Source organism: Choloepus didactylus, chromosome 2 (assembly GCF_015220235.1).
Source record: "Choloepus didactylus isolate mChoDid1 chromosome 2, mChoDid1.pri, whole genome shotgun sequence".
NCBI classification, from domain to species: Eukaryota; Metazoa; Chordata; class Mammalia; order Pilosa; family Megalonychidae; genus Choloepus; species Choloepus didactylus.
Genome location: NC_051308.1, coordinates 126,619,828 through 126,635,690, shown reverse-complemented (window position 1 = coordinate 126,635,690; position 15,863 = coordinate 126,619,828). Strand labels below are relative to the sequence as shown.

Below are 15,863 nucleotides of genomic sequence, written 5' to 3'. Positions count from 1 at the left end.
GCAGAAAACTTTGCAAAATTTAGTTCAGATATCAGATGGAAGACAGAACTCGAAAGTGATGAACTTGAATATTTAGCTAACAAGATTTTGAAACTAAGTGTGGAAACTGCAACCTAATTTCTCCTTGCAGGTTATACTGAAATAAGAAAGGAAAGGGATAAGCTGAGAACTGAACACCAGGGTACAAAGAAACCAAAAATTGATGGTTTAGAAAATTCTGAACTTCCAGAAATTGAGTCCCAGAGAATAGTGCTCCATGTGAGGATTTAACTGAACATGGAACCAGTCAGCCATTTCAGTGGAAGTCAGGATTAGAAATGCAGTTATGCAGGAAAGATCTGTGGAAGTTTCTATTTATTGTCTGATGGTTTGGACCCCTGTGAACTACACACAAAACCAAGAAGATTTTTGTGAAATTTGTGTAAACGGAACCACTGCCAGCCTGGCCTGAAAGAGACAGAGAAAGGACAGATTGAAGGAAGAATGACTTTCAGGGCAGAACCATAGAAGGTGAGATCTAGGCTGAAGACATCTCCTCAGGCCAAGAGAGCAGGTTCACCCAGGTGTGTGGAAAGGGCTGGTCTGCCCCTGTGCTTTGAAGGGGAAGGCCTTCTGCCTTGTTGTTCAGGGAGAGTGCTGCCATCTCAGTGCTCAGTGTGGGCAGGGCCCTTGCCCTGGGGTTTGAGGAAAGTCTGGCCACCATTCTGATGCCTGGAGAGGGTGGAGCCTTCATTCCAGCATTTGGGGAAAGCATGGCAACTGCACAAGCACTCAGAAGGGGTGGGGCTACCACTCCATGAGGCCCAGAGAACAAGACGTGCAGCTATAGATAACTCGCAGACCTTGAAATCTAATGGAGCTTGCCCTGCTGGGTTTCAGAATTGTTTGGGACCTGTGACACATTTTCCTTCCAGTTTCTCCCTTCTGGAATGGAAATGTTTATTCTATGCCTGTCCCTGCATTGTATATTGGAAACAGATAACTTGTTCTCTAGATTTCACAGACCACCACCGATAGAGGGGAATTGTCCTCCAGTACAGACCACACCCATAACCGATTGTGACTGATTGTTGCATTGTAACTGAAATGATTTAAGGCTTTTGGAATATTATGATGGAATGAATATATTTTGCATGTGGTAAGAATATGTCTTTTTGTGGTCCAGAAGGTGGAATGTGGTGTTTTGAGGTGTATGTACACCAGAAAAACATGTTCTTAAACCTAATCCATTCCTGTGGGTGTGAACTCATTGTGATGAGGCCACTTCAGTTAAGGTGTGACCCACCTCAATCAGGATGGGTTTAATTCTATTACTGCCAGAGGGAGCAGCCAGAAGCTGAACATTAAGGGAACCGGAAGAGAAGGGAGAGACCAGGAGACACCACCATGTGCCTTGCCATGTGACAAGCTAAGGAATAAGGACCACCAGCAGCCAACCCCAGAACACCAGTCTTTGGGAGGAAAGCATGCCCCTGATTTGGACTTTTTCCCCAGCCCCAAACCGTGAACCAATACATCCCCACTATTTAAGCTGAACCACTTTTGGCATTTGCTTGAGCAGCCAAGGAAACTAAAAATCATCTATTATTAAACAATTTTTTTTGTTTTGTTTTGCTTTTGGTAAGAATATCTTCAGCATCCTCTATTCTGTAATCTAATTAAGCCGTTCTGCATTTTGCACCACTATATATATTTCTAGTTCCTCACAATTTTTTCAGAATTTCTTTTTCATATTAGCTCATTTAGTCCCTTAGACTTCTTCAGTTCATGTTACTTCTTTTGCCTCCAGACATCTTTTCCACATTCCTTTAGACTTACTCTCCTTGTTATTATTTTGAATAAAAGCTAACTTGTTAAAGATTTTTAGATCTGCCCACTGAATGTTGATGTTTTCTTCATGTTTTTGCTTTTATTTTAAAGAGGATAAATTTTTTTAAATGAGGTTAACATAGAGGAGGTACCTTGTACTGATACTTCACTTTTCTGCTACTCCCCTTATGATAAAAATAAGAATGTATAAATAAGTTCGTTTCATTCCCTATAATTATCGGATTATTGACCCCAAATCCTGTTTTCCTGTTTCAAAAATTATTAAGAGGCAGGTTTGTAGTGTTTGCAGATTTTAATCATGTGGCAGCACAAAGGCAGGAGTGGGCAGTTCTCCCTGGGAAGGCCAGCAAGGCTTCACGGCTGAGGAGCCACTTGCCCAGGTTTGGGGAAGTAAGTTCAAGATTCAGCTCAAATTTGAAAGTACCCTTTGTTCAGATGCTCTGTGGTATCATTTGGATTGTTGCAGAGACTTCACCTTTTCACTTCACCTCTTCCCACTGCTTAATCTTTAGTGAAAAACTTAGAATTTGATTCTCAATTTCAAGTTGCCCAGATCCTGGTAGACTACTCAAGTAAAACTTTCCCATTTAGGATTTGAATAGAGTAAATAAAACCATCTCTTCCTATTGCTATCATCTGTCTACTCCACATCAACTCTAGCATGACAGGAACACATACAAATTAAATATTTTACAAATGAGAGTCATTTAGCAGGTCTGAGTGGCTCTAGAGTTGACAGAAGCAGAACTGAAGAAGGATGTATGAAGTTTCATGTTGTTTCTGTGGCTGTTCCCTATCTAGGTTGGTGACCAGATTGTTGAAATCAATGGGGAACCTACACAAGGCATCACACATACTCGAGCAATTGAGCTCATTCAGGCTGGTGGAAATAAAGTTCTTCTTCTTTTGAGGCCAGGAACTGGCTTGATACCTGACCATGGTAAGTAAAGTAGCCAACTGGTAGCTGAAAAGTTGTAAAAAGGTGTGAGTGTGTTAGAGGAGGGGGGCAGCAGATGGAGGAGGAGTGTCAATTTAGAGGAGATATTTTACTAACTCAAAGGTGAACACCAGAGCCCATGGAAGGGTAGTTACATAGCTTAGTTATTATAGTGTTATAAAACAAGTGATTTCAGGCAGGGCTTTTGTTGGAGTGGAATATATTTCAAAGTGATTTCAATAGAACATATACAATTGCCTTTAAAGAGAAATGTACCTTATAAAACAAGGATATTAAAGACAAATGATCTAAATATCATGGAAAACATTTTAAATGTCTTAAGAACATCCCAGCTTTCTCTCCCACTTGGCTAATTACACATGACCAACAAACGTTATTTATTTTTTACAGTAAGATAAAAAGTATCTCTTAAAGAGTAGCAAGAACTTTATGCATTTCCAGCCATTTGTTAAAAACAAGTCACTGTAGTTCTGCCTGGAGAAAAGGAGTTGGACGTGGGACCATGTCTGTACTCCTGTACTGATTTTATACTTCCTTGTTTTCATTGTATGTTTTTGAAATATCATATTTGAAAATCACTAATTTTTAAAATTGAGTGCATTATTCTAGAATAAAGGTAGTTCCAAATCCACTTAGTACTTTGCCCCTTCTAATTCTCTCCCTCCCATGGAACTTTTGAGGGATAGGTGTAGACATGACCTCCTACCATCCCCTTCCAGTCTATGATTCTCTGACTGTATTATCTTCCACCATCTGCTTATAAATCATATGTTCCCCATGACATCTTTGCTAACTGCCTGTGATTTTCTTTTTTTTTTTTTTTTTTTTTTTTACATAGTCCTAGGCTTTTTCTCTTCCTTCTTCAGGTTTGGCTCCTTCCGGTCTGTGCTCCTACGTGAAACCTGAGCAACATTAAGGCTTTCAGGGCTTTTCTTGGTCTTTCCTTAAAAGACTTGGTAAATTTGCATGTCTTGTAAATCACTTCCTTCCATTTTTTTTTTTTTACCCCCAATTAAAAATGATGCTATTAAATACATCTATTCCCATTCTTCTGCACTTTCCAGTTTCCTTTTGACATTAAATTTGACAGCTTTAATGCAAGAAAATTATTTGTAAATGCCTATGAACCTCATTCTGGTTACCAGAGTTTGGTCTCCTTTATTAATAAGTGGTTTTGGCATATCCTTAAGCAATATCCACTGATTAAAGCTTAATTAGTAAGCTTCTTGGACCAGGTAATTTGGTCCGGTTTTATTATTTATTTCTTATAAGTTTCATATTGGGTTTTACTACTTATAAAGAATAGACACTTTATATATGATCTCAGTAATTAAATACATAATTGGAAAAATTAATACTGTTGTTTTGTGTATATAAATAGCCTACCTTCATGTGCAAATACAGATGTCTGTACACATCTGCCTATAGATATATTTAGATAGAGATAAAAACATATATAACCCTTATTTATAAAATGCCCATAGTCAGGCTGTTTACATAGTTAGTACTATTCAAATGGCTGTCAAAGTTCAAAACTTATTGTCCCTATTTATAATTCTAAAATTTAATAATGTTCCACTCAAATTGCTTTTTTTAGGTGATTGGGATAGTAATAATCCTTCATCTTCAAATGTGATTTATGATGAACAGTCACCATTTCCCCCACATTCACATTCTGCTTCCACATTTGAAATGTCTCATGTACCAGTAATTGAAGAACCTTTAATGAGTGTTCAGATACGTGAGAAGGAAGAAGAATTAAAGAACATTGTGCCTGAAAAGAAAAGCACTTTAAATGAAAATCAGTCTCTTTTTGTCCAGAAAAATGTGAATAAGAAGGATCCACCCAGTAGTCATGGGCACAGTGAGAAAAAAAAACTATTAAAGGTTGAAAATGATGTCACACGAAGAGGTAGATCTGCTAGCCCCAAAAAGCCAGCCAATCGATTTTCAGAGGAACGTGTGGAAAAGACTTCCAGTCTTCTGAAAAATGACCCCAAAAGAAAACCCAGAGATCGATCGCTCAGTCCCAGGAAAGGGGAGAATAAAAGTTGTCAGGTCAGCACTAGGGGTGGTTCTGGCCAAGATCACTGCAGGAAAAGCAGAGGACGATCTTCTAGCCCAAAGAAGCTGCAAAAAATTGAAGGAAGCAAAGACCAACCAAATACTGAAGCCAAATTATTAGCGGGTGAGCGTCGAAGAGCAGGGGGTCACACTAGTGACAATGCTGAGCAGATCCTAGATGGGAAAGAAAAATCCAGTGTCATCAAGAAAGATACAAAGCCGAGTCAGTCTGGAAAAAACAGAACAAGATCTCCAGAGAAAAAAAACAAGAGAATGGATGAAAAGTCTCTTCTATCCAAAAAGGCTAATAACACTGCCAGTAGAGTACTATCTGAAAATGACAAAGGAAAGAAAGCAACCTTAGGAGAAATAAGTCCTGCTAAAGATAAAATAGGAGAAAATGTCAAAATATCAGAAAAGAAGCTGAAGCAGGAATCTGAAGATAGAATGATTTTAAACAAAACAGAAGATCACAGGGGGAAAGAACTGGAGACAGCTGACAAAAACAAAGAGAGTGGAGCGTTCAAACCTGAAAGTAGCCCACCAGTTAAGAAAACACCAATAACTCCAGGGCCCTGGAAGGTGCCAAGTGCAAATAAAGTCACAGGCCCTACTGGTGTGGCTGAGAAACGGCAGTGACCTTTAGAATAGAACAAAGGAACACAAATTCTAATCTTTTCTAACTAAAAAGCAGCATTTAAAAAACAAAAAAGGTAATCCCCCTCCCGCCTCTGAAATTTTGAACCATACATGAGTACATTTTAATTTGAGCATCAAGTTACCTAGGCTGCATGAAGGGCCTTTTGGATTGCTAAGAACCAACTGTCCCCTGGCTGGCTGCCCTCCCTTGTGTTAAAGAAGGAGCTGCATCCGTGCTCATCTTGACGTGCCCTGCTCAGGCTGCCCAACCTGTCGTCCTGAGTGTCGGAACCAATGACATGTTGATATTGACAATATGATCACCACTCACTTTGTAGTCGTGCCAAGTTATCTACTGTATCATGTCTGCTTTATCCTCACTCAGATATTTTCCATAGAAAAAGCTAGGTTTGACTTGGAAGTTGTTCTCAATAGCATGTTGCATGTTTACAGAGAGAAATTAAGTCCTTGCAAGAGAGATTAACTCATCATTTAAAGATGGTAGTTACTTCTTACAGCAACTGATGATGTCCTAGTTTAAAAGTAAAACCCCCAAACGTAAGTACTCTAAAGAAAAAAAAATATAGTCAAGCATTGGCACTTTCTTTTGACTTTTTATTTTAATTTGGCTGGATAAGGTTGTTTCAAATAACTGAGAAAGTTATTACTTAAAACTGAATGTTCAAAATGAGGAAGTACTTCAGCAACAAAGAGTTCACCTCCTGTTGCATTATCAAGCCTGATGTAGTTACAGCATCTCAAATCACCCTTTCTATTGCAGTTTTCATTATAAAACCACAAAAAAGCATGTGCAAATACTGCGTATTGCTCTTAGGAAGAAGGTACCAAATTTCTATTTCTGACTCCCTTGGTTCTAGCGCCTACTAAATGCATTAGTCTTTAACACATGATATATATTTGAAGAGTAAAAATATTATATAGTTTGTGAGGGACTTAACCATGAAACCAGTTTCAGAGCCTGCTGCCAGATAAATTATCCACTCATCTGGCAGCAGCTGTACAAAGTTCAGGTGTTCAGAAGCAGAACCTTTGTAAGGCCTGCCCAGCAAGGACAAAAATACTGATAGATAGTACTTGCTGGATCTTACTTACTTTTGATTTCCAGCTACATTAACTTTCTTGTTTAAAAACAAGAAGGGGAAACTAAACATCTGCTAAGCTTGTACACATTTTCAGAGTTCTTTTTTTAAATCTAATTAAAGATGATTGTTGGAAATTGGAGACAAGTTTTTAACTCCATAAAAAAGATTCAGGTTTCTCAATACCCTAAAGTAGCATTCAGTGGCATCTATAAATAAAGGAGCATTCTCAGAACAAATCCATTTTATGGAGTATTTGAATACACTTGTTCTGTCACCCTGGGTTCATCTTGTTGGTGTGAAACACATTATGTCTAGGTTCTTCTCTCTCAGAGTCTGACTGTAAACGCTTTAATATAACAACTGAATCAGCCCCTGTAGATATGACATGCTTCCCAGAGTGAGATTTTTGAAATCCCTTTTCATCCAGAACTGTATTCAACAACCTACCATAACTACTTGAATAGAACAAAATTAGGAGGCTTGGTAAAAATGCTAAGAATTTAGTACCAAGGAAGTGATTTATTTTCCCTAGAGTCTACAATTAGGGATAAAAATCCTAAGAATTTAGTACCAAGGAAGTGATTTATTTTCCCTAGAGTCTACAATTAGGGATACAAATCCTATTTTTATTGTTAACTGTGACATAACTTTGATGTCATGTTGTCAGTCTAATGTGGCTCTTCCTTTCTAAATAACCTGTCACTGTACTGATTATATACTGACTTAGCCATGTGGCCTTGGAATGCTAAGCAAATTATGGATGTACTGGTTGTAAATTATATAATGTACAGTATCTTTATATATACACTTGAGGTTCTGATTAGAGAAAGAGATCTGTAAATGGCTTGTTATTTTTTATATAGATATTAAAAAACAAATACAAAAAAAAATTCATAGCATTCATTTCTTTCACCGTCAGATTCTTTAATGTTGCTTCCTATTTGTGGGGCCAGTTCCCATCATAGCCTGAGTCCTCAAATAGATTTTGTCCCTCCAAGTAACAAACATCCAAAGACCTACAACAAGGACAACTCTTAGGTTGATGAATTTATTTGTAAAGCTACACTTTTTATCTGTTTGTAAAGCGCAAAATGGGTTTGAGTTATATATCATTATACCTATTTTACATTTTTCATCATAAAATAAATAGCTTTGCATTTAAAAATAATTTGCTACAAAAAATCCTTCTTTACATCATTGTCAGGGAGAGAAGAGAGCTTGTTTTATTGGAAATTCAGTTACTGGACATTTATAATGGATGGCATGTTGTTCAGTTACCACAAGGTAACAAAATTGTATTTCATCAGACTATGGCAATTCACATTAATTTTAAAGGTCATTTTATTTACTGTTTCTTTTAGAATGAAGTGTTTTTGCTTGATTTCATTTAATTCTTGGTATGAGTAATACATACAACCTATTTTAAGGCCATGGTTAATTTAAATATTTTTAAGGTGAAAAATAAATCCCAACGTAACATTGCATGAACTCAGACTAAAAATAAAACTGAAATCCCATGCTCCAAGGCCCCTCAGTTGGATTGTGTTGCATAGCAAAGGCTGCAGAGAGTGGCAGCAAAATAGTTTCCTTGTTCTAGTGGGTATATTTTCTTACTGGTCTTAATAGAAGAAAAGTTCTGGGGTGCTATTATATTGTTTCACTACAGAGATTAGGAGGCTAAGATCCTCTTTTATTGTCTTCGTCTAACCCAGTTACAGCAAACGTAATGTCCAGGTAGCTTCTGAACATGGTCAACTCCTATTTCATAAAAGTCTGGAACACAGAAAAGCATTTGACTTTTTATTTCTACACGAGAATCTCAGTTATTTCCTTTTTTTTAATAGTAAAATTTTACACCTGGATACCCAGCTTACTAAACATGTGTCCAAATGAAGAATTTTATGTTTAGTATGTACAACATTCAAAGAGTGGACTTCAAGAAAGCAAGGAGTATTCAAATTAGTTAAACTACATGACAGTCTGAGTAATGACTCCTACAAAGATGTGTTTGATTTAAGTTGACGCTTAGTCAATAGTATACTTCTGGAACAAAGCAGCACTGGTATAAACATAGACATTAGTCAAAATGTGACATTTTGGTCTGAAATTAGGACTATAGCAGGAGCAACTTTTTATATAGTTATGGCAAGTTCTAATGCGTAAGAACTATCTGTGCTTTTTAAGCAATAACAGATTTACTTATTTTGGCAGCCCTTTCATGGTTATGTTATTAAAATTTATCAACAATATAATGACTTGTTTAAAGCACACCATAATTGTTACATGAAATCTATAATCTTTGCTTTAGTTAGCTGTATTAGTTTAAGATGTCCATTAACTTGGATCTGTTTTCACTGTAGCTATGCAAGTAGAACTTCAACAAATATAAAAAGGATGTATGAAAGCTTATGAAGAGTTAGAATTCTAATAGAGAACTCCTGAATCTTTCTCACATACTAATATTAAAACAAGAAAACAGAACCAAGAGCTTTAATTTAGACTAAACCTATATTTTGACAAAGAATTCTGGGGGTATGTGTCTGTTTTACAAGGTTCACACTAAAGTCAAAGAAACTGGTAGCAAATTCACAAATTGAGGCATATTTTATCTTTAATAAAGGACAACCGAGGCGGGGCAAGATGGCAGACTGGTGAGCTGTATGTTTTAGTTACTCCTCCAGGAAAGTAGGTAAAAAGCCAGGAACTGCGTGGACTGGACACCACAGAGCAATCTGTCTTTGGGCATACTTCATACAACACTCATGAAAACGTGGAACTGCTGAGATCAGCGAAATCTGTAAGTTTTTGCGTCCAGGGGACCCGCGCCCCTCCCTGCCAGGCTCAGTCCCGGGGGAGGAGGGGCTGTCAGCTCCAGGAAGGAGAAGGGAGAATTGCAGTGGCTGCTCTTACCGGAAACTCATTCTACTGATTCAAACTCCAACCATAGATAGACTGAGGCCAGACACCAGAGACTCTGAGAGCAGCCAGCCCAGCAGAGAGGAGACAGGCATAGAAAAAAAACAACACGAAAAACTCCAAAATAAAAGCAGAGGATTTTTGGAGTTCTGGTGAACACAGAAAGGGGAAGGGCGGAGATCAGGCCTTGAGGCGCATATGCAAATCCCGAAGCAAGGCTGATCTCTCTGCCCTGGGCACTTTTCCTTAATGGCCCTGGTTGCTTTGTCTATTAGCATTTCAATAACCCATTAGATCTCTGAGGAGGGCCGGTTTTTTTTTTTTTTTTTTTTTTTTTTAAATCCTTTTTGCTTTTTCTAAAACAATTACTCTAAGAAGCTCAATACAGAAAGCTTCAAAGAATTGAAATTTGGGCACGTCAAGTCAAGAGCAGAACTAAGAGAGCTCTGAGACAAAAGGCAATAATCCAGTGGCTGAGAAAATTCACTAAACAACACAACTTCCCAAGAAAAGGGGGGTGTCCGCTCACAGCCACCATCCTGGTGGACAGGAAACACTCCTGCCCATCGCCAGCCCCATAGCCCAGAGCTGCCCCAGACAACCCAGTGTGACGGAAGTGCTTCAAATAACAGGCACACACCACAAAACTGGGCGTGGACATTAGCCTTCCCTGCAACCTCAGCTGAATGTCCCAGAGCTGGGAAGGGGGAGCAGTGTGAATTAACAGAGCCCCATTCAGCCATCATTTGAGCAGACTGGGAGCCTCCCAACACAGCCCAGCAGCCCAGAACTGCCCTGGGGGGACGGCACTCACCTGTGACATAGCACAGTCATCCCTCAACAGAGGACCCGGGGTGCACAGCCTGGAAGAGGGGCCCACTTGCAAGTCTCAGGAGCCATACGCCAATACCAAAGACTTGTGGGTCAGTGGCAGAGACAAACTGTGGCAGGACTGAACTGAAGGATTAGACTATTGCAGTAGCTTTAAAACTCTAGGATCATCAGGGAGATTTGATTGTTAGGGCCACCCCCCCTCCCCGACTGCCCAGAAACACGCCCCACATACAGGGCAGGCAACACCAACTACACACGCAAGCTTGGGACACCAATTGGGCCCCACAAGACTCACTCCCCCACTCACCAAAAAGGCTAAGCAGGGGAGATCTGGCTTGTGGAGAACAGGTGGCTCGTGGACGCCACCTGCTGGTTAGTTAGAGAAAGTGTACTCCACGAAGCTGTAGATCTGATAAATTAGAGATAAGGACTTCAACTGGTCTACAAACCCTAAAAGAACCCTATCAAGGTCAGCAAATGCCACGAGGCCAAAAACAACAGAAAATTATAAAGCATATGAAAAAACCAGACGATATGGATAACCCAAGCCCAAGCACCCAAATCAAAAGACCAGAAGAGACACACCTAGAGCAGCTACTCAAAGAACTAAAGATGAACAATGAGACCCTAGTACGGGATATGAAGGAAATCAAGAAGACCCTAGAAGAGCATAAAGAAGACATTGCAAGACTAAATAAAAAAATGGATGATCTTATGGAAATTAAAGAAACTGTTGACCAAATTAAAAAGATTCTGGACACTCATAGTACAAGACTAGAGGAAGTTGAACAACGAATCAGTGACCTGGAAGATGACAGAATGGAAAATGAAAACATAAAAGAAAGAATGGGGAAAAAAATTGAAAAACTCGAAATGGACCTCAGGGATATGATAGATAATATGAAACGTCCGAATATAAGACTCATTGGTGTCCCAGAAGGGGAAGAAAAGGGTAAAGGTCTAGGAAGAGTATTCAAAGAAATTGTTGGGGAAAACTTCCCAAATCTTCTAAACAACATAAATACACAAATCATAAATGCTCAGCGAACTCCAAATAGAATAAATCCAAAAAAACCCACTCCGAGACATATACTGATCACACTGTCAAACATAGAAGAGAAGGAGCAAGTTCTGAAAGCAGCAAGAGAAAAGCAATTCACCACATACAAAGGAAACAGCATAAGACTAAGTAGTGACTACTCAGCAGCCACCATGGAGGCGAGAAGGCAGTGGCACGATATATTTAAAATTCTGAGTGAGAGGAATTTCCAGCCAAGAATACTTTATCCAGCAAAGCTCTCCTTCAAATTTGAGGGAGAGCTTAAATTTTTCACAGACAAAGAAATGCTGAGAGAATTTGCTAACAAGAGACCTGCCCTACTGGAGATACTAAAGGGAGCCCTACACACAGAGAAACAAAGACAGGACAGAGAGACTTGGAGAAAGGTTCAGTACTAAAGAGATTCGGTATGGGTACAATAAAGGATATTAATAGAGAGAGGGAAAAATATGGCAAACATAATCCAAAGGATAAGATGGCCGATTCAAGAAATGCCTTCACGGTTTTAACGTTGAATGTAAATGGATTAAACTCCCCAATTAAAAGATACAGATTCGCAGAATGGATCAAAAAAAATGAACCATCAATATGTTGCATACAAGAGACTCATCTTAGACACAGGGACACAAAGAAACTGAAAGTGAAAGGATGGAAAAAAGGACAACCATTTGTTAACTTGAATAACACCTTATTACAGTTTACAGGCTCAAGACTGCAGGAAAGGTATAGATTTACTGCACAAATGTGAAATCCAAACTTCATCATTCAAGATAGATATCAATAACTGCAAGCAGCAAAGGATTACTTAAAATGAAAAAAAAAAATGACTATATTAGTCAATGCATGTATAGATTAAATTAAGATTAATGAATTTACTCCTTGATATTCCCAAATCACAAATATATTTAGGAGTAGGACCCATCTGATTTTTAAAATTTCAGAAAAGAATTTACTTTGAAAGAGGGCTGTTTTTATAGTGCAAGGGTTGGGCTATCTCCAAATACAATTGAACCAAAATTAAAAACACAGACCTATAAACTTTTACTTTGTGAAACATCCTGGTATTCAGAATTATATTAGTTTGTAAGATTATCCTCCATAGCAATTTTATGAGGAATGTTTCCAGTACAACAATAACAGGGATTTTTCTTATCCTTCTTACAGTTATTACTGTTACAATTAAATGGCCTAAGCTGGTTCATTTTTATATCTTAGAATTTACACCTTAACAGAAACAGTAAAAATTATAAAAGTACACTATACCTCAATCCTTTTTTGGAATCCAAACAAAAGCCCAAGTTCCTAGAAATTATTACACAAGGATTAAATGAAACATTGAGGGAGAAAACATGAAATTACTCCTCTCCATCCTAACAGAAAAATTCTGTATGAATGGTAAATTGCTTGAGGTTTTTTTTTTTTTTTTTTTTTCCATCCAACACATTTTTATCGAGCCCTTTCTGTCATTCAGGCACTGTTTCCTGCATTCTGGGGATCTAGGAGTGAACAAGAAAAAGCCCCTGCCTTCAGGAGGCTAACATCCTAGTGGGAAAGGAGACAACAAGTAGGCCAAAAAATAATAGATTGTGATCGGTATCATGAAGGACATTAACAAGGAGATATGACTGATAACAGATAAAATAGGGAACTACTTCAACTAGGGTCAATAGAAAAGGCCCCTCTGAGGAACTGACATCTAATTTGAGAACTGAAAGATGAGAGGAAACCAGCTAGGGAAGAAGCTAAGAAGAAAAAGTATTCCAGGTGAGGGAAACAAGCTTGCACAAAGGCCTGGTATAAGAAAGAACTTGGTGTAATGAAGGAAAAAGGCGGCCAGTATCGTCAGAAGATATTGAGAAAAAGTTGGAAAGAGACGCAGGCCTGATAATGCAGCACCTTGGAGACCACTGTAGGGAGGCCAGAAAGGGTTTTAGTAGGGGAGGAATGATGTTAAGTCTAGTTTTCATATTTTTAAGCTCATTCAGTTAGCTGTGGAGAACCAACTGTAGAAGTAAGACTGGAAACAGACCAGGGGGTCAGCACTGTAGCCCAAGCAAGAGTGAAAAAGGTTTCACCTAGAGTGGTAGCAGTGGAAATGTAGAACTGACATGACTTGGTGGATTAGATATGGAGGAAAAAGAGAAGAACTAAGTATAAACCCTAAGCCTTTGGCTTGAGCAACTAGGTAAACTTTGTTCCATTTACTCGTCTTACCTTAAGCAAAAAAAAAAATATATATATATATATATAAAATGGCTTTTAGACATTGCACAATAGGCAGAATAGGATAGTGGAACTAAACAATGTAAATCCTATGCTTGCCCCAGCTTACTGTCTGGAGGTAGTTTCCAGTCTGAATTAAGGAAACAGAGTTGAAGATGTGGGGAGGCCTCTGCATCTAGAATTGGCAGCACAGAGTGCCAGAGAGAAGACAGCTGTATAAGAGGAGAGAGCTCCCAAGATGTGCAGAGGGTTCCACTTAAGTCTTCAGCTGAGCAACGATCAGCACAAGCAGGTGAAAAAACTACCAACAACAGGGAAAGAACCCCCCCCCCCCAAAAAAAAAGCAGGCAGAAAATTGTCTGAAACTCACACAGGGCTGAGAATAGTTCATGTTCCCACAGCCAAAGTGGAAAAACCATATAATCAGGTAGGGTACTGCTTCAGCAGTTAAAAAATGAGCCCTAGACCAAAGGCTGCTCTGGCTCACCTAACAAAGCTTAAAAGCAAGCCTTGAAATGATCAAACTGTTTCCAGGTAACTTACGTGAGTTCCAAACCAAAGCTCAAGAATATTAAAAAAGATTAAAAAACATGAACATACATGCAAAAATCAAATGCCCAACAATGTAAAATTAATATCCAATAAAAAATTAACCAGGGTCACTACTTTTCACTCATGAGACTGACAAAAACTTCAGAACAACACTTGACTGCTGTTAGCAAGAATGAAGAGAAATGGGTAGTCTCATACAATGGTAGAAATTTTTAGAAAGTTATCTAATCACAATTATTAAAAATAAACACAGGGACAGAGAGAGGGTAGGGCAAGATGGCAGAGTAGTGAGGTATGTGTTTTAGGGGCAGTTGGTAGAAAGCTAGGAACTGCGTGGACCAGACACCGCAGAGCAACTGGACTTTGGGCATACTTCATACAACACCCACAAATGCGTGGAACAGCTGAGAACAGTGAAATCTGTAAGTTCTCATAGCCAGGGGACCCGCGCCCCTCCCTGCCAGGCACAGTCCCATGGGCGGAGGGGCCATCGGTGCTAGGAACCAGGAGGGAGAACTACAGTTGCAACTCTGATTGAAAACTCAGACTGATCAAAAACTCCAAACATAGATAGACTGAGACCAGACACCAGAGAATGTGGGAGCAGTCAGCCTGGTGGAGAGGAGACAGGGCTAGCAAAAACAGCCAAAAAAAATAATAATAAAATAAAAATTAAAAATAAAAAATAAAAAGAAAATTTTGGAGTTTGGATGAACATAATATAGAGAAGGGCAGGGCTCAAACAGAATCAGGCGCATTTGCAAATCCAGAGGGAGAGGACCCTTGTCTGAAGAGTCAGTTTCTCTGCTTTCTTGATTGTTCCTTAAGGGCCCTCAATGTCTTGTCTCTTAGCATTTCAATAGCCCATTAGATCTGCAAGGACTGTAAACAGTTCATACCGGGCCCTTCTTTTTTCTTTTTCTTTTTGCTTTTCTTTGCTTTTCTTTTCTTTTCTTTTTTTTTTTTTTTCTCTTTTTCTAAAACAATTATTCTAAGAAGCCCATTACAGAAAGCCTCAAAGACTTACAATTTGGGCCCTGGCAAGAGCAGAGCTAAGATAGCTCTAAGAGACAAAGCAGTAAGTCTAGTGGGGGAGAAAATTCACTAAATACCATAACTTCCTAAGAAAAGGGGGGTGTGACCCAGCTCCAGTGGCAGCCCTCCTCCTGGGAACTCAGACCCCAGGGGCTGGAATTCAGAAACCAGCTTCAGTCAGTCACACACCTGACAGGGTCAGGGTCACCAGGAGAACTAAAGGCTCCACACCTCCTTAAACTGGTGGGGTAACTGCGGGCTGCCACCAGCTGGACAGCGTAGGAGAAGCACAGACTCTAAAGGCCTCACAGGAGTGTCTCATTCTCAAGGAAACTCCATACCCTCCTCCTGAGACCTGGGTCTCTCTGGACTGGGAAAACCTGACTGGGGTTGACTGTATCTGAGGAGACTATCACAAAAGAAGGCTACATAGAGGCAGGGCAAGAAACAGAAAAAGAAGAGGTGAAAAACTCTGATCTACTAAACAGAATCTAACTTAAAGGTCTAGAATAGGCTGAACTGAACACCAAGGATTAGAGAACAAAGCCAACCAACAAGAAAACCCTAGGTAAAAGAGTGAAAACAAGCTCCAGAATAAACTAATCAAGAAAGTCAGACGCTTAGACAGCTTAAGATAACAAGCCACATG

The 15,863-nt window shown here is 39.1% G+C and overlaps 2 protein-coding genes across 6 annotated transcripts in view; one reads left to right on the top strand and one right to left on the bottom strand.

Moving 5' to 3' along the window:
• Positions 1 to 7,682, top strand: part of MAGI3 (membrane associated guanylate kinase, WW and PDZ domain containing 3) — a 294,015-nt gene extending 286,333 nt beyond the window's left edge. For 2 of the 4 annotated variants that reach the window (XM_037826335.1, XM_037826334.1), the window contains exons 20-22: positions 2,632 to 2,770; positions 3,655 to 3,744; positions 4,386 to 4,508. In XM_037826335.1, coding sequence (XP_037682263.1) covers positions 2,632 to 2,770; positions 3,655 to 3,704 — 189 coding nt within the window. In that variant the 3' untranslated portion in view covers positions 3,705 to 3,744; positions 4,386 to 4,508. Of the gene's footprint in view, positions 1 to 2,631; positions 2,771 to 3,654; positions 3,745 to 4,385 lie in introns of all 4 variants that reach the window. The other 2 variants (XM_037826333.1, XM_037826332.1) reach the window with 1 other exon arrangement.
• PHTF1 (putative homeodomain transcription factor 1) overlaps positions 1 to 15,863 on the bottom strand; it is a 142,141-nt gene that overhangs the window by 2,886 nt on the left and 123,392 nt on the right. The gene's annotated exons all lie outside the window — the stretch shown is intronic.